Source organism: Amblyraja radiata, chromosome 20, assembly GCF_010909765.2.
Source record: "Amblyraja radiata isolate CabotCenter1 chromosome 20, sAmbRad1.1.pri, whole genome shotgun sequence".
Taxonomy (NCBI): domain Eukaryota; kingdom Metazoa; phylum Chordata; class Chondrichthyes; order Rajiformes; family Rajidae; genus Amblyraja; species Amblyraja radiata.
The window spans coordinates 25,441,760-25,461,403 of record NC_045975.1 but is presented as its reverse complement, the minus strand read 5'-3'; the positions used below and the strand labels follow the sequence as shown (position 1 = coordinate 25,461,403).

The 19,644-nt window shown below is 41.2% G+C and overlaps 1 protein-coding gene across 1 annotated transcript in view; it reads right to left on the bottom strand.

The window, feature by feature from the left end:
- Positions 1–19,644, bottom strand: part of LOC116984405 (sodium/hydrogen exchanger 10-like) — a 147,787-nt gene that overhangs the window by 108,188 nt on the left and 19,955 nt on the right. The window contains exons 4-6 of the mRNA XM_033038559.1: positions 13,901–14,066; positions 2,643–2,759; positions 575–804 (exon numbers count right to left, since the gene is read on the bottom strand). Coding sequence (XP_032894450.1) covers positions 575–804; positions 2,643–2,759; positions 13,901–14,066 — 513 coding nt within the window. The remainder of the gene's footprint in view (positions 1–574; positions 805–2,642; positions 2,760–13,900; positions 14,067–19,644) is intronic.

Below are 19,644 nucleotides of genomic sequence, written 5' to 3'. Positions count from 1 at the left end.
GTGAGCAACAGCAATGGCGTCCAGAGTTCCCACAATGCAAAGGGAGGGAGAAAGTGGCCGACGCCGACCAGTTGCCGTGGCAGTGCGCATGTGCAGGGCCGCACATGCGCACAACCACGGCCGATGATGTGCCCGGCGGCCGGCCGTGCCGAGTGGAGACCCGAGACCCGAGCCGAGCGCAAGCGGCGAGCGGAGACCCGAGAACTAGAGCCGAGCGGAGAGCATTGCTGAACCACTTACCTCTTTGATGACCCTCGGACTATCCTTAATCAGACTTGCTGGCTTTACCTTGCACTAAAAGTTATTCTATTATCATGTATCTATACACTGTAAATTGTAATCATGTATTGTCTTTCTGCTGACCAGTTAGCACACAACAAAAAGCTTTTCACTGTACCTCTAAACTAAACTGAAACATATAATGCACAAAAAAATAAAGAACCTTTTCCGAACACTATTTTACTCACGTTAATTGGTTTTGGTAGATATCCAGATGTTTAAGTGGTTGAAGTTCGCCAACATTACAAATTATTATCAATAGTTCACAGAATAGCAAATACAAATTTGATGATCAATACTCTATCTTCATATGTGGTATGGAAATCTTATGAATAAACTTTGTAAAAATCAAAACATGCTTACTGGTATAGAATGTTACATAAGTAAGCGCCAAACTTATTGTTATCTCCGTTAAACCATCATTAAAAATATAGGTCAGGCCAAACATGGTGATTTTGGACATAGCATATCCAAATATTGGGCTGACAAGCACCTTCAGCAGCAGTCTTACAGCAAGTTCAGTAGCTGTAGAAAAACAGAAAACATTGGTTTCAACAAATAGTGGTCTAAATAATTTTCCTTTTATTTCCCATAACTTTAAGCTTTGTAGTTTAAATGCTTACAGGGAAGCAAATCAAAAAATACATGTTGGAAGTAATTTTTCCCCATCTCTCATTTTGAAACCATGTCCTGAAATTCTAGTCCCTTCTTCCCCCACCCATGGGAGAACATCCTCTTAACATTCACGCTCAGAATTTTACATTTCTAATGAGATCACTTCTTACTCTTCTAAATTCCAATTATTAGACATCAACAATTCATCCTAGGAACCAGCCTGGCTAAATATTTTCTTTGTTGCTTTCAATTAAAGTATATCTTCCCCTAAATATGAGATCAAAGTTGACTGCAATTTTCCAGGAGCATCGTCATCAAGTAAAGTCATATAAAAGCCTCCCTGCTCTTAGACTTCAACCTCCTACAATAAAAAGGTTCAACATTCCGTTAGTCTTCCTAGTTACTGCACTGCCTGCATGTTAACTTTTCATGCAAAATAAATAAAGTGCAGGAAGAATTCAGCAGCTCAGGCAGCATCTGTGGGGGGAAATGGGTAGATGTTTCGGGTTAGGACCCTTGTTCAGATTAATGTCTCCATGCTAACATTTTGCATTGCATGTACCAAGACTTGTACATCCATTTGTCTCATGGCAGTTTGTTGTCTCACTGTTTAAAATCACAATTTGCGTTGTCATTCTTGATTCCAAAATAAGTAGTCTAATTATTCCACCTTATAATACACTAATTAAACTTCCTCTCTGGGGCTGAAGGGTTTGGAAGTTGTTAAACAATTAAAAAAAATTAATAGTGTGTAAAAAGACATTTGTTATATTTGATGATAGAAAAAGAGATATTACTAAGAGCACCAGCTGATAAGGCCCTCACTCACACACAAATTTTCACTTTCTATGCTGAACCATTTTATGCAAGATTTTTCGGCTTGAAGCGACAAATGCAAGTAGTTCTAATATAATGCATACCCTCATAATGCTAATTGGCAATACACAGTTGATGAATTTGGGAACACTAACTTGAATTACACAGGCCAAATTGGTTATAACGAGATTTTGATCAGGAACCAGAGAACCACTTAAAAGTTACTTTGGAAATTGACAAGAAAGTAGCCATAAGAAAATAAAACTATTTCCATGTGGCCCCCTACAGTGATCAGACACCACCGTTGCTTTAAGAACACAGGCTGTAAATTATTCTGCAAGAGGCTATTGAAATTGACAAGTAATTGTCTTGATTGACACTTGTGCAATGTTGTTCTATTAAGCAATGCTGCTTTGTATTTTAGCTTGCAGTAACAAAAATACATGTATTAAGTTGTTAAAAAGAACCTTGTATTTGAAATCCTGCAGGAAAATAAAACGTTTTAATTGGAAGTCTGAAACACTCTCGCCCTGAACCCTTTACCCTACTGACGTAATTATTTTTATAGTGCATGATTTCATAGGAATACAACTATTGTGTTTAGGCATATCTATTTGAAATACAGCTTGGTTAATGAATAAAAGCCTATATCTGCATACATTGTATTCCCTTAACAAGCTCATTCTACATTTCCTGAGACTACTCCACTACAACCAAGTCCCCAATTGACAGTCTGAAGATGGGTCTCAATCCGAAGTGTCACCCATTCCTTCTCTCCAGAGATGCTGTCTGTCCCGCTTTTGGTGTCTATCCCCAAATGATAGAGATCCAAATACAAATACATTAATATGTAAACTTAAAGCATAATTGGAGATATGCTGCATACTCTGACTAAAAGAATATACATCATTTTTTTTAAGGTTTGTTCTTACCATCAACATCATTTGGTTCAAGAGAAAGATCCCGAAAGACTTCAAACATGACAATGGAAGTGCCATCATTCAGCAATGATTCCCCTTCGATTAATAGAGTAAGAGCTTTGTTTGCACCTAAATTGGATGTATATAGTATATTTTCAATATAGACCATTTCAGTACATTTTAATCTCTACGTTCCTATTTAGTAATTTAATTTATTTTCAAAATTTGCATAGATAATTTAAGTGGAAAAAAGTTTGGTTGCTATTTAAACATCAAGCAAAGTCATAAATCAAGCAGTTACATATTTCTGTTTTAATCTTCATCTTATTTGATCCTTTTGAAAAAAAAACACTTTCCCTGCTGCCAGGGTGGTTCTATGAGAATTTCTTCTCTGACTGGCAGCTGCAATGATGTCAATACAGGATATTCTACAATGACACCACTGAAAGAAAGATTATTATAATTATAAAATCAACTGTGTCTGTACATAGTTTGTACATTCTCTCTGTGATCGTGAGGGTTTTCTCGGGTTTCGGTTTCCTCCCACATTCCAATGATGTGCGTGTTTGTAGGTTAAATGGCCTCTGTAAATTGTTCCCGATGTGCAAGATAGACCTAGCGTCTGGGTGATCATTAGTTAGCATGGACTGAAGGGCCTGTTTCCACGCCGTATCTTCAAACTAAAATTAAATCGCTAAACTACCTGAAAACTGTTCTACAGGCCTCTGAAACTATAGGCATTATTGCTGGATCATTGTTTAGAATGGCTTTTCAACAAAATTCATTGTTCTGCCCCAGTCCACCATTCTCACAGCCCCTCCCCCAAGTTCAGAAGATGTTCTACCTCATAGCACCATGGTGACTGAAAGCTTTATACCATATGCAAATACACTGCAGATTCTATGCAGATTTAATGGGCTGGAATCAGCAGTTCGAGGTTTCAGTGAATTATATGTTTTCAAACATTCTGTAGCACGCAGAAATCTAAGAGTTCAACTGATAAGAAGGCAGCACTTAGGTGATCACTAGAGCCAAGATGTTTAGGTACTAAAATACTCTGAAATAGGCAGGCAAAAAGGCATAATAAAATTACAAAAAAGGCTCGAAAAAGGCATTTATTGACACACACAAAAAGACAAAAAAAGCATAAAAAGGCCTTTATTTCCACCACCAAAATATGGTTAAAAATAATAATATAATAAAGGTATACTATAAATGACCAAAATTGCCTGGTTCCACATAATAACTAGCATTTTCTTCAAATTATCTGGTGTTAAACTATGCCTGCCATCTGTCAGACAGAATATGCTTCAATTGTGAAAAACTTCTTTCTACCCCAGCTGAGGTCACTGATGCATAGCCAAAACAAGCTACAGACTCTATATTCATGTTGATATCTTGTGCATTACAACTACCTTTGAGAACTTTAGCTATGTTTTGTATTCCTTCAAGATCTTTGTTAGCTAAAATCAATCTCTCAAATTTTCCTTGTATGTCTACCTATAGCACCAAGAACTTTACGAATATCATCAGTTACTTTGTTGAAAACCTGCAAGTTATTCACTAATGTTTTGCCACATTTCTCAAGGGAAGTGATAGCTTGTGGGAAGTTTGCAAAATTGGAAGCAATATACTCGCAATGATCGCAATGGAGGGACTTTTTCCTATATGATTTCACTGACAATCCTGATTGCAGCAGATTCTTCTTCTTCAAAACAGTTGATGATTTATTTTATCTTTTCACAGTTTGCAGCATAGTAGAGTACAGCAGAGAGCCATGTACCCCGCCTAGTCAAAACGGGCTGAGGAGGTAGCGGAATCTCGGGTGCCATTTCCTTGAACAACTGTACACGTGACGGTACTTTGAGGAAGATTTTCTTGACATTGGAAACTAGGCGATGGACATTTGGAAACAAGCTATGTCTATGCTTGGCAATTCTATGAAGTTCTTGAGCTAACCACATCAAATGCAACATTTTGGGGAATAAAACTTTAAATCACAAACAGAAGTACATTCTCGTGTTTGATACATTCTGACCAAAGTACAGCAAGTAAAGATGAAAACAACTGAGCAATAGTTGAGCTGTTTGACTTCCCCAATACTTCCAATGTCAACAAATAATCCTTTGATGGTTGACCTGCCTCCAGTGTACCGATGACCACATTGGCAACATATCTCCCCACAGCATCGATTGTCTCGTCTATTGGGATCCATATTTGGTTGCATGCAACTTCATCTCTAATTTTCTGCACACAATGAAGTTGCTGACAACATAATTTTTCCATAATGATGACTTGCTTGGTATATGTTCCTCTGTGTAATTCTCTAAAAAACCTCTGAGAGATTCATTTTCCAATTTCCACAGTGGAATTCCAGCATCAATGAATGCCTTGCCCAGATCACTCAAACTCAGATTTGTGACTGGAGCCAGCAGTAAATGTAGTGAGGAGACAAGCTTGGGTATTTCGCTTGGGTAGTCTACACCCCATCGGTATCAACATTGACTTCTCTAATTTTAGATAGCCCTTGTCTTCTCCCTCCTCCCCCTTTACCAGTTCTCCTTCTAGTCCTACTGTCTCCGCCTCTTCCTTTTTTTTTCCCGCCCCCCCCCCCCCCACAACAGTCTGAAGAAGAGTCTTGACCCAAAACATCACCTATTCCTTCTCTCCATAGATGCTGCCTCACCCGCTGAGTTTCTCCATCATTTTTTGTCTACCTTCAATTTTTCCACCATCTACAGTTCTTTCTTAAATAGATCTTGGAGAAAACTGAACCAGCGGGCAGTGGCACGACCGAATGAACGACCGACGGTGGCGCCCCGGGTTTCGCCTCGGTGGTGGAAGTTTTCTTGTAAATTATACTTTGTTAACACGTTAATAATAACATTAATATTAACGTGTTAACATAGAAAACGTCATTGTAATCACGGTACAACTAGAGAAAATGGCACGACCTTTTAGCAAAACGGCAAAAAAAAGGCTGATTTGGAAAAAGACATTATCCTGGGGAAATCATCAAAAAAGGCATGAAAAGGCACTAATGGCAAAATCCTGGCTCTAGTCATCACACTTATTTGATTCCACTTAAACCCAAAAAGTGGAATCCCATGCACCTAGGTATTGTGTCACTGGGCCAACACTATCCAGATGATTGAGCCAAAGGAAAGTATTTCTTTAATATTTCAATGTTTCTAATTGTTTTGCAATTTTAATTTCCTTAATTTTGGCACTGTTTTGCAATTTTAATTTCCTTAATTTTGGCACTTTTTAAATATTTCTAAATGTCAGAGACATTTAAAGACTGTGAAAACCAAATAGCAGCAATACAAGGCCAAGCTCTCGATGCAGCCTTGGCTTGCCTTACATTCACAGCCATTCAAGAGGCAAGGCCTGAGCAAGACTAGATGTGACAGGAGTGTTGTCCAACAGGAAGATTAGCCTTTCACATCCAAACTAGGTGAGAGGCGAGACTGTAAAATCATGCCAAATCCAGCAAAATAAACAAGTGTTGAGAGCGCGTGCAAACATTGGATGTTCAGTTACAGGTATATGGAGTATTTGAGATGTTTTCAGTAGATTCTTAAGTGTAAAGTTGTTTCAAATCATATTTTCCTACCTGATACATTTTTTCCCATGCCAACAATTATTTTTTTTGCCACAAATCTTGGTAGTTACATTAGACGTTATCAGATCACTGATTAAATGTTCTTCTCCATCAGGTGACAGAATATTAATCGTCCACCAAATTCTATCCCACCTTTATATTGCATTGTTACTAATACATCATTGCTCAATACATATAAATGACGGCAGGGAAACAGGTCCTGTCAATCCACAAAAAATATCCTTCTGCACAAGTTATTACTGACCACAGGAAAATGGCAGAGAAAAATATTGGAGGAACAGTCATCAGTTCAAAAATATTGGAGGAACAGTCATCAGTTCAAAAATATTGGAAGAATAGTCTTCAGTAGCTCCCTCAACATTGTTCTGGACCTCTTTTGGCTTATGAAGACCTGGTTCATTAGTAGTGTCTTCAGGGCTCTTCAGAATCCTCTTTTCTGATACTGCAACAAGCATTTTAGCCTCCTTTGTGACAAAGATTTCTTGGCAAACACATTCTATAACAGTTGTCAACAAGAAACTGTATTATGACAGGGAGAAGGTAGGTGGTGGAAAAAAGATTTAGCCCAATTTCTTGTCCATAGTAGTAAAAAAAAAATCTGAATAGTATTTCTAAGTCTTCAAAATAAGATTTTTTTAAAATGGCACTCCCTCTGCTTAATCACACGATGCAATACCAAGGGTTATGGGTACTTGCCCAATATTTTTTGTTTCACTTCTTGGATGAGATGATAGAGAAGGTAAACCAAAGCAAATATTGCATTATTTGAATATTTATTTACGTTTGGTCAATCTCGAGAAAGATAAAAGCCTATCTTGATTGACTTTAGTGAGGATTTGTTGTCTTTTTTCATACAAGCAGTATGAAAAAGACAACTAATCCTCACTAAACTCAATCCAATGGGAAATACCTAGCAACTAGAGCACTGTAAAAAGATATAGTGGACCAACTAGGAGATTTTCAAAAATCCAGATTCTTCAAAAGCAACACCGAAGGATCCACAAAACAGACCGATGATGGCAGCCTCTGATGTTATGATTCTCTTTAGTTTTGATGTTAAAGTTAACGTTCAGGCAGGCTCCATGAACACCAAATTGCCTCTGGAGTGTTAAATTAATTTATTCTTCCAAATATGCACAAAAGCAGCAAATCTCTTGGTAGCACGACTGCAACCCTCCTCTCCTGGTATTCCCACCTGATTTGAGCTTTTAATCCCAAGAACAATTCTATCTGTGTTGTGTTTGCGAGAGTCAGACTGGGTGACACTGTATATAGTGTACAGTGTACATAGCTAGACATGTACACTGTACATAGCCAGACATAGTGCGAACTTCATCATCAAGTTTGCTGACGACACCAGTGTTGTGGGATGAATCACTGATGCTGATGAATCAGAGTATAGAAGTGAGATCGACCGATTTACCAAATGGTGCCAGCACAACAACCTGGCTCTCAACACCAGCGAAACCAAGGAACTGATTGTGGACTGGAAGGGGTAGGATAGGGACCCACAATCCCGTTTACATCAACAGGACGATGGTGGAAAGGGTCAAGAACTTCAAATTCCTGGGTGTGCATATTTCCGAAATTCTTTCCTGGTCCCAGCACACTGATGCAATCATAAAGAAGGCATATCAGCGCCTCTACTTCCTGCGAAAATTGCGGAGAGTCGGTATGGCAAAGAGAACTCTCTCGAACTTCTACAAGTGCACAGTAGAGAGCATTCTGACTGGTTGCATCGTGGCATAGTTCGGCAACTTGAACGTCCAGGAGCGGAAAAGAATGCAGAAAGCTGTGACCACTGCCCAGTCCATCATCGGCTCTGACCTCCCCACCATCGAAGGGATCTATCGCAGTCGCTGCCTCAAAAAGGCTGCCAACATCATCAAAGACCCACACCATCTTGGCCACACACTCATTCTCCCCGTTGCCATCGGGAAGAAGGTACTGGAGCTTGAAATCTGGAACATCCAGGTTCAGGAACAGCCCCTTCCCCGCAGCCATCATGCTATTAAACACGACATCAAACAAACTTTGAACTATAACAGCCTATTGCACTTTATCTGTTTATTTATGTGTATATATATGGTCTATGGTATATAGACACACTGAACTGTTCTGTATTTTGTTTACAATATTCTGTTGTGCTGCAGCAAGCAAGAATTTCATTGTCCCATCAGGGACACATGACAATAAATAACTCTTGACTAGATTCATCAATAATTTGTAAATGCTGGTCATTACAAATTTTATTTTACATTGGGGACCTGGGGTGGAGGGCATTGCACCGAGGTGTTCCCTGCAACCTGTTTCTCTCGCGGTTCAGACTCGCCAGCCGCCTGCCACTTTTTCAGGCTGGAAGAGTCTGTCTACCACGTGTACATGGAGTGCGTGAGGCTGCAGCCACTGTTTGAATACCTAAAGGGGCTGCTCCTTGCCTTCTGGCTGCATTTTTCACCCACGATCCTCATCTTTAGACACGCTGTGCTTAGGGGAGAGGGTAGGGCTGAAGATGTCCTGGTTGGGTTGCTCCTGGGCCTGGCCAAGCTGGCCATCCACGAGTCACGGCGCCAGACGGTGAAGGGCTCTACCCGAGCCGGCTGCCTGCCCCTTTTCCGGGGTTACGTCCGTGCCCGGGTGGGGTTAGAAAGAGAATACGCCCTGTCTAGGGGCACCCTGAGGGAGTTCCGGGACTGCTGGGCTCCGCAGGGTGTTGAATGTATCCTCAATAAGGATTGTAACATAGTTGTATAGTAGTTTATTATGGATATATGTTTGTATTGTATTATGGTGGTGGGTTCTGGCTTGTTTTATTGTAGTGTAAATATTATTTTTTAATAATTGAATCACGGAACTGGATCACTGCACATCCCTCTGTAATTGGATCCTTTACTTGCTCATCCACAGACCACAGTCTGTTCGAATTGGCAGAAACACTTCATCTTCAATGATAATCAGTACGGGAGCACGTCAAGGCTGCGTGCTCAGCCCCCTGCTCTACTCACTCTATACTCATGACTGTGTAGCCGAACATAGTGTGAACACCATTTTCAAGTTTGCTGATGACACCACTGTTGTGGGACAAATTACAGATGGTGATGAGTCAGAGTATAGAAGTGAGAGTTCGACCGACTGACCATACACAACCTGGCTCTCAATATCAGCAAAACCAAAGAACTGATTGTGGACCTTGGAAGAGGAAGGTTGAAGACCCACAATCCTATTTACATGAATGGGACGATGGTGGAGGAGAGTCAAAAACTTCAAATTCCTTGGCATGCATATTTCCGACCAACTTTCCTGGACCCAGCACATTGACGCAATCATAAAGAAAGCACATCAGAGCTTCTAATTCCTGAGAGTCGGTGTGTCAAGGAGGACTCTCTCGAACTTCAACTGGTGCACAGTAGAGTATACTGACTGGTTGCATCGTAGCCTGGTTCGGCAACTTGAACGTCCAGGAGCAGGAAAGACTGCAAAAAGTTGTAAACACTGCCCAGGCCATCACTGGCTCTGACCTCCCCACCATCGAAGGGATCTATCGTAGTCGCTGCCTCAAAAAGGCAACCATCAAAGACCCACACCATCCTGGCCACACACTCATCTCACCACTGCCATCGGGAAGAAGGTACAGGAGCCTGAGAACTGTAACGTCCAGGTTCAGGAACAGCTTCTTCCCTACAGCTATTAAACACTACAACCTTATAAGCTATGAACTACAATAGGCTATTATTATTATTGCACTGTTATTGACTGTTCTTTTTTTCCCCTGAGTGTTTGTTATATTATTTATTATGATTATACGTTCTGTTGTGCTGCAGCAAGTAAGAATTTCATTGTTCTATCTGGGACATATGACAATAAAACACTCTTGAATCCACGGTTAAGTACAGAATGTATAGAAACAGCTCACAGCCATTTGCAAGTCACCAGGTTTTGGCGCCATTTTCAAAGTCCTGTTACAACTTGTACATCTTTTGTTACATAATATATCCAAATAGGCGAGCTTTTTGATAAATTTGCGTTTCATTCTGGATTTGTTTTCAGTGACAAGGAATGGATTTCTGCCTTGTCATTGAATTACATTTCACAAGGACTAGAATTCACTGTCTGTGAGGGTGGCAAAAGGAGAAACACTAAAGGTATTGAATAAACACACTATCCTATAACCTAAAAGACTACAAGAGTTGAAGTGTAGGTTTAGACATAATGTTGTTTTATTAATCTCTCATCAGATCAGACAATGAGCTGTTAAATCCATTGTCATTTATTTTTCATTTTATTAGCATGTATTTTATTCATGCAAAGGGCGGTCCAATATTTTAATTAAGTATTGCAAACAGAAATGTTCTGCATACTCATCAGAGCTAACACTAGTGGTTAGAGAAAAGGAGCCAACATTTCCCGTTAACATCAGAACCCTGAAGTATTATTTCTCTCACCATGGATGCTGCCTGCCCAGCACACTTCCAGCATTTTCTGACTTTATTCTGGATTTTCAGACTCTATTGTATTTTGCTTGAGGCTCCGTTTTTAAAAAAAAGGTTTAATATTTTACTAGACCAAGTGGACCCGTTGGGCACCGTCCCCCAACGCGGGGGGAGGGGGGGGCGCGGTGTCACATGGGAGAGCTGGTCTCCAAACGCAATATTCCACCACACACCCATAGCCCCCCACTGAGCAGGCACGGCTGACGGGTTCCCGTCGAGACATGACCCCCCCCCCCCACACACACGCATACTAACCCCCCACACACACTAAGCCCCCCACCCTCACACTAACCCCCCGCACACTAACGTCCCCCCCCCACACACTAACCACTCCCCCCCCGTCTCTCTGTCAGTCTCTCTCTCAACGCAATATTCCACCACTCACCCGTTCCCCAAACGCAACCCGTTTCCACCACTCACCAGTTCCTCCAACACAACCTGTTTCTACCACTCAGCACCAGTGCAACTCTCTCTCACGCTCAAACTCCCCCCCCCCCCCCCCCCCCCCCCGGTGCATGGCCCAGTCGGAGCTGCCATTACCGTTGCCAACGTGAAATTACTCTTCAGCTTGTCGGATCTCTCTCTCTCTCTCTTACAAACTCTCCCCCCAGCGTGCGCGGCCCACTCGGAGCTACCGTTACCGTTGGTAACGCGTGTAAATGACTCTTCAGCTTGTCGGAGCTCTCTCTTTCACACACTCCTCCCCCCCCCCTCCTGCGTGCACGACCCAGTCAGAGCTGCCGTTACCGTTACCAACAATGACTCCTGCAGCTTATGTAAATGATCCCATTGTGATTACTAGACTGTGAGATGGCATTGTGACATCATCACTGGAAGCTGCTAGAAAAGTCTCCCACTCACAGGCAGTTATTATTTTCAAAGTTGGCTTTTTTTAAAAACTTTAAATATCAATAACGTGAAATATAACAACAAATATGAAGAAACTTGATACTAACGACCACGGGAAAAAGCTGAGTAAGATTCTTCAAAAATGTTTGCGCTATTGTGTACCGTTTTGGCGTAATTCCTTGATCTCACAGACAGACACACAGACAGACAAACAAGCCGAGACTTTTAATAGTATATAGATAATATAGTAGATAAATTGGTCTCCGTAGCCGTTCTTTTCAATGAATTCCTCCAACTTTAGGTACTAACTAGACCAAGTGCAGACCCATTGGGAGACGTGGTCCTCCAACTGAAGATTCCAGTACTCAGCAGTGCGGCTGTTTTTAAATGGCGTCTTTGAGGCGAGAGGCGGGCGCCAGCAGTCGTTATGGTCGCTGGCCAGCAGGAGGCGACAAAATTAGTGAGGTGGGGGGGGGGGGGGGGTGGGGGGGAGAAGGATTTTATTTAAAATATGTACATAAACACAACAAAATTTAATGATGAGTGTATACTTGGAATGAAAAGTGAAATCTCTACCGAAATGGAAAAAATCTGGGCGTTTGTGGGTCTGGTGTTGGCGTAGCAACGAATCAAAGGCTGGCACCCACAGGCTGGCAACCACAAGACAGGCAGAAACACACACACAGTTTTAATATTATATAGATAGTGTTTCATTCCTACTTAAAGTGCACCTTTTCAGGCTGGATGAATGCTGAGTGGGTGCATGAATATGGCCACGCTGGTGTAGTCAGTATATCCCCATCACCTCTTCCCTTTCTACCATCCAATGACTCAAACAAACTTTTCAATGAACCAACAATTCACTAAGACCTCTTCCAATGTAGTACGTTGAAATTGGCATTGACAATATGGTTGTCTCCATATTCCATCAAACACAGATTAGGTAACTGCTTTTTAGAATATCTGCATTCAGTCCGCCAGGGTGATTCTGATCTTCCAGTTCCTTGCTCGTTTAATTCTCCTACCTACTCCCACTCTGACCTAGCTCACTGCAAATGGCCGATGTAAGCTTAAGCGAGTATTTTAATAGTATGCTTTTATCTTCCATGCTCTCATCATCTCCTGTGACTAAAGCTCTGCTATAATAGGACAATAACAGAGGTTTTTACTTCCATGATAATAAACCAGCATAGGTACACTAACCTCATCCCTTTGCTATTGCCTCCAATTATATGCGAAAGATGGTTTGATTGATGTACTTGCCAGATGAATAACTGGCAGTGCACAGAAGCTGAAATACTGGCATTTATATTGTAGTTGTGTCAAATGTAAGAGAAGGGCGAGCCATTCAAATGTTATTTCTACACCCCTCATGTGGCTTTAAGGATGGGAGAGGAATACCAGTAGGAGTGAAAAGGGAGGTGATGTCTTCTTCGCTGATCTTGACCATGTGTGGGAAGAAGTCTAATGACCCTGGACTAAGTCCAAGTCTCTGTAGTTTTGCTCCTATCACTGTTTACCTCTGCGATATCCATCCACTACTGCTTAACTGTTTTGTCCGTTTCATGCCACATTCATATTGCTTCCTGTGGGTTGAGAATAAGAGTGACCCACTTCCTTCCAAACTCTGAACACTTTTGAGAAGGTGATGGCACAGTTGTTCCAAATAATTTATGCCCTACTACCACACCCCCACCCCACTTCAAGACAGCTTGGGTTTAATTATAGTTCACTAGCTCCAGTTTGTGTTAGTCATTTCAGAAAATGGAGAACACAAATTTGTGATAAGGCCCAGGTGACTGTTACAATCATGATATTGAAGACCACACTCAAATTTCCAGCAAGAACCCCTCTAGCTTTAGCAGGCTATAGCTAAATACATATTGGAGGACTCGAGCACATTTTGTAGTGCTGTTCAATTTCTCCCCAATCATATTCCTGCAAAAACAAAAACTCCTGCCACAATAAATTAATTTATAGACCTTGTGAAGGATTGTGGAAAGAGCAGGAAACTGGGACTACTTTGATTGGTCTTTCAAAGAGCTTTCACAGCTACAAGGTAATCACATTCTTTTGTACGGTATGATTCTATAATCACTGGACGCTAAGGAAAAGCCCTCTTATGTAAATCTAAATGTCACTTGTAAAGATCCTGCATTCTGCAGCATTGTGTTGTTGCAATGGGATAATAAAATCTGGCAGTAGATTGCAATCCAACAATTTTACCAAAAACAAAATTTTAAAAGGTAGCAAGTAGTTCTCAATTCAAATAGATCCAAAAGGGATGTTAAAAATTCTTATCATACCTAGACTCCTAAGCAGACCGACGGCTGTAATGGGGTCAGTGCAGGCAAGAATTGACCCAAACATCATGCCAACGTACCAATCCCAGTTGAATGTGTAAACCTTAACAGCCAAAAGAGCAATCATTGCACCACTCAGGACCAAACCGGGACCAGCCAAAAGCACCACCTGTCAGAAATTCAGCCAGTGGGAGATTAAATATTAGAAACTATTTTCAACACATTATTTTTCCATCTCAAAACAGTACAACACTCGTTACTTTAAATTAAATATATACACCCCCCCCTTATGATTCAGTGCATTTATCTGGCAAAATAATGTTTTTATATAACATTAAGGTTGCATGTTCAATCTAAACATTAACACTCGCATAAATTATCTCAATTGAATAATAATCAGTATAGAAAGGAAGCCATAAAGCTGAATACAGTGCAAAAAACATTCACCAGGATGTTACCAGGGTTTGTGTTATAATGATAGGCAGGTATTTTTTTCTGGATCGTAATAGGTCGAGGGGTGACCTTATAGAAGTATACAAAATCTTCTGAAGCACAGATAATGTAAATGGTCACAGTCCCCCTCCCCAAGGTACAGGAGTCCAGAACTTGAGTGTAGGTTTAAAGCGCGAGGGGGAGATTTAAAAGAGATCCGGGCAGCAATTTCTTCACAGAGGGTGTTGTTTTTAAATTGAGGAAATTGTACAGGCGGGTACAATGTCGATGTGTAGACATTTAGACAGGTACGTGATTAGTGGAATATGTGCCAAATGGGAATAGCTCAGTTATAAAACCAGGCTTGGACAAGTTGGTCTGAGGTCATGTGTGTGCTTGTAGAAGAAAAATTAAAATCTCCGGATACTTAATTATGGTTGGAATTAAATAAGGTAACGAAAGGGTGTGCAGAGATGGCAATTGCATCTCTTGTTGACCAGCTGCAGAGCAAAAAAGGTTCCAAACACGTTATTTCCAAAATGTGTTTATTGTCTGGGAATGCGTAGCGTTGGTGAACAAAACACAACAGCAATAGTTGGGTAGACCACCCTGCCACTAGTAGTACAGAAACGTTGCAGACAATGGCGGCTTATGATCGGCTCGGGGAGGGGGCAGTCTGCATTAAAGATGAGATAGAATAATGTCAAGATGCCTTTGTATTATGTTTGACTTGTATTAACCATCCGTTGTTGAATAAGATTAACATAAACAAAAAGCATATTATGACTAATGAAATAATTAATACCCATGCAGTAGATAGTAATAACAGGAAAACATAGCCAAGGACGAAGTATATTTTCGTATAATTGTATAACAAAAAAAGTTGTTCACTGCACTGTATAACTGTCGGCTAATTCTGCTGCAAAGACAGAGAATTGGTTAACTGATCAATTAACTGCTGCCATATCTCATAATATCATGCAATAAAGCCTCTTGATGCGAAACTCAGTCTCTGTTTTTCCTTTAATTTTCCTCCAACTCAATTTCTTCGACAGTGCTGCATGACACAATCTTCCCCCGACAAAAAGATGAAAATTTCTTAACTCTGGAATATTCCAGTAATTTTTTTTCTTTCTTTTAAAACCTTATATATCTTTTCTAAAGTGCGGTGAAATGGACACAACATTCAGTTGTGGCTGATCTGGCATCTTACTTTTGAACTTCTGTGACCAGGATTGAGTGTTTTTTTTAAAACTGCTTTCGATTCCTGTCCCATCACCTTTAAAAAGTGATGCGCTCACTTTAGGATTGCACCTTGATTTGACTTGTTCTTTAAAGTTCATCACTTCACATGTTTAAAATTTCCACGTGTATACCAGTTCAACCTGTATACCAGTGACTATCTGAAGACTTATCACAATCTTCCCAAATCATCAGCAAATTTTGATTTTGTCCCCTGCGTAGCCATGTCCACGCATTCAACATAAGCAATTATCTCAGCACCAACATTTAGCCAATACAACCGTCTCTCTTCCTCCAATCAAACCAAGGAATGCCCACCACAATTATGCTTTCCAACATTCAGCTAATTTTATTATTTTACTGCTCCATCCCCCAACCACATTTTGGAAAATCTAACTACCTGACTGAACCAGGAGGATACAGTACAGAAAGCCATACAGTACTGTTCCAAGAAAACAGATGATTTCCTTGTCAACTCCTTTGAATCAGTGGACTGGTACAAATTCAAGAACCAATCCAAGGTGTACCACAGTCGTCAGAGATTTAATCAGCAAGCGTGTAGAGGAATGAATGCATAAGACGACAATACAAAATGTTCTCCGACCGGAAACTATAGATGTACCCCGAGGTCTATTTCCAGGTGAAATGCTTGTTCAGCATTCTGACCAAACTATCCCGGACAGTACAATAAATCTAATTATAAACCCCGCAAAACCATCAAGGATGCCAAGAAATTATTTCGGTCCAAGCAAGATTCCCAGGATAATTACACGGATACCCATCTATTGTGGCAAGGCTTGCATGGTATACCTAGTAATAAAGTAAATTAGTATTGCTGGCAACAACATGTCCCTTGACGAGCTCAATAAATGTTATGTTTGCTTTGTACAGGTCAGTCACATAACTTCACCCACCCCGACAGTCTGTACCAAGTCACTCTCACAGATGACAAATTGGCCTTCCTGAGGCTGAACCCGTAGGAAACAGACTTGGATGGATTCCCCAGCCACGTCCTCAAGACTTGTGCAGACCTTCTTTAGCCTCTTGCTGCTCCATTCGGAGGTCATGTGTGCTTTAATTAGACAACATCCTGGTGGCAAAGAAAAGCAAGGTAGCATGCCTTAATAACTACCATTCTGTGGCTGACATCTACCATCATGAAGTGCTTCGGGACGCTGGTCATGGCACACATGAACCTCAGGCTCCCGTAGAGCATTGATCCACTGCAGTTCGCCTACTGTTGCAACAGGTCCACTGCCGATGCCATCTCCCTGGCCTTACCCACATCGCTGGAACATCTGGATAAAGAGGACACCTTGGTCAAACTCCTATTGATTGACTGTAGCTCCACCTTCAAAAGCATATCCCAACCAAACTTATCTCAAGCTCCTGGATCTAGGAGTCAGCACCATACTTTGCAAATGGATCTTTGACTTCCTGACCCATAGATTACTATCAGAGAACATAGGCAGAAAACATCTTACCAGTGCCTTGCAAGGATGCTTTCATAGTCCCTTACAATACTCTCTATACACCCGATGACTATGCAGCCAAATTCTGCTCTAACTCCAGTTTACAGATAATACTACCATAGTGGGCTGGATCTTAGACAATGATGAAATGGAGTACAGGTAGGAAGTATAGAGCATAGATAAATACTATCAAGACAATCTTTTTCCCAATGTCAGCAAGACAAAGGAGCTAGTTATTGACTTCAGGAAAGGAGGTGGTGCTTCCCAGTCAGCTTCAATGGTGCTGAAGTGGAGATGGTCAAGGTCGTCAAGTTCCATGGCGAGAATATCATCATCTAAACTGGACAAACCACAATGAAGCTATGGCCAGGAAACCACATCATCTCCTCTACTTCCTCAGAAGATAAAGGAAATTTTGCATGTATCCAACACGATTACTAATGTCTACAGATGCACGACAGAAAACATACTGCCAGGATTAGCAACAACCCTGCCCAGGACTGCAAGAAATTGCAGAGAGTTGTGGATTTAGCCCGGTCCATCACATAAAACAGTCCATTCCCCCTCATTAACTAACAACACCTATGCTTCATGCTGCAAAACACAAAGTACTAGTCAGGAATGGAATCCATTCACTCCACAGATCTGCCTGGCCAGCTGAGTTCCTCCTGTACTGTGTTAGAACATAGAACTGTACAGCACAGGAATGGACCCTACAGCCCACAATGTTTGTGCTGAACATGATGCCAAGTTAAGCTAATCTCATCTGTCTGTACATGATTCATACCTCTTTATTCCCTGCACTTCCACGTACCTATCCAAAAGCCACTTATCCACTTTCGTATCTGCCTCCACCACCACCCCTGGCAATGCGTTCCAGGCCCCCACTACTATTGGTCCTTCTATTGCCTGCTTGAGTTCCTTCCCACTCACATTGTATTCCTCATAAGCTGTGTGACACCATCTTCTTAAACCTCACATACGCCTCCTTTTTCTTCATGACCAAGTTTACAACCTCCATGGTCATCCACGATTCCCTTACTTTGATGTCCTTTTCCCTCCTCCTAATGAAAACATGCTGATTCTTCACTTTGATTAACTGGCCTTTAAACGACTCCCTTGTCATCTGCGAACTTGCCCAATAAAAACTGCTCCCAATGTACCCTCCTTAGCTACTGCCTAATACCAATATAATCTCCTTTGCTTCAATTAAGTACCTCTGTCCAACATCCAGACCTTCCCCATTCAAACAACCTTCACATTTATAGAGTTATGATCACTATCTCCAAACTGCTCTTTCATTGTAACTCCAGTCACCTGGCCAAGTTCATTACACAATACAGGTACGGTATGGATCTCGAGTCGGACGGTCCACATACTGTTTAAGGAAACCTTCCTGGATACAACTTACAAATTTTGTCATTTCTAATCCTCTTGCCCCGAGTATGTCCCAGTCAATATTGGGGAAGTTATCGTCACCCAGGGCAACAACCGTGTGGTTCTTGCATCCTTCTATAATCTGTCCACATATCCTCTATCTCCCACTGGCTGTTGGCTGCTATAATCCCATTGGAGTAATTGCCATAATTACTCGGTAGACATACCCTCCAGAATATCCACTCTGAGTGACATTCTCCCTGATTATAAAAGCAACTCCATCTCTTTTAACCCCATCCATCTCATCTGAAACATCGAAACTAAGCCACATTGAGCTACAAGTTTCCGTAATTGCCACTACATCATAATTCAAAACATTGAAACAAGCTCCAAGTTGATCAGCCTTTTCCACAATACTTCTTGCATTGAAATAAACACAATTTAGCCCTTCTTTATCTCCATAATCATGAACCTCTCCCTGCCTGCCCTTCCTTTGAGGCTTAATTGTCATAACCTCTACTTTCTCATCAGCCCTTCCATTTGCTAACTTGCTGCTCTGGTTCCCATCCTTCTGACATTCTAGTTTAAACCTTCCCTAGCACCCATGTAATGGTGTTTTGCTTGAGATTCCAGCATCTGCATTTTCTTGTATCTGATTTGATAAGGTCCCACATAGAAGATTAGTGGGAAAAATTAGAGCACATGGTATTGGGGGTAGAGTGCTGACATGGATAGAAAATTGATTGGCAGACAGGAAACAAAGAGTAGAGATTAACAGGTCCCTTTTAGAATAGCAAACAGTGACTAGTCAAGTCAAGTTTATTCGTCACATACACATACGAGATGTGCAGTGAAATGAAAAGTGGCAATGCTCGCGGACTTTGTGCAAAAAACAAACAAACTACAAACAGAATCACATATTCTGTTACATATTACATATTGTGGAAGGAAAAAGGGAAAAAGGGAAAAAAAACAGCAATTAAAAAAGAAAACAGTAGAATGGTACAGTAAAGTTAGTCCCTGGTGAGGTAGGAGTTTACAGTCCTAATGGCCTCTGGGAAAAAACTCCGTTCTCACAGCATTGCAACGGAGGTGTTTGCCTGACCGTAGCAGCTGGAACAGTCCATTGCAGGGGTGGAAGGGGTCTCCCATGATCTTATTGGCTCTGGAGTTGCACCTTCTGATGTATGGTTCCTGCAAACGGGGGAGTGAAGTTCCCATAGT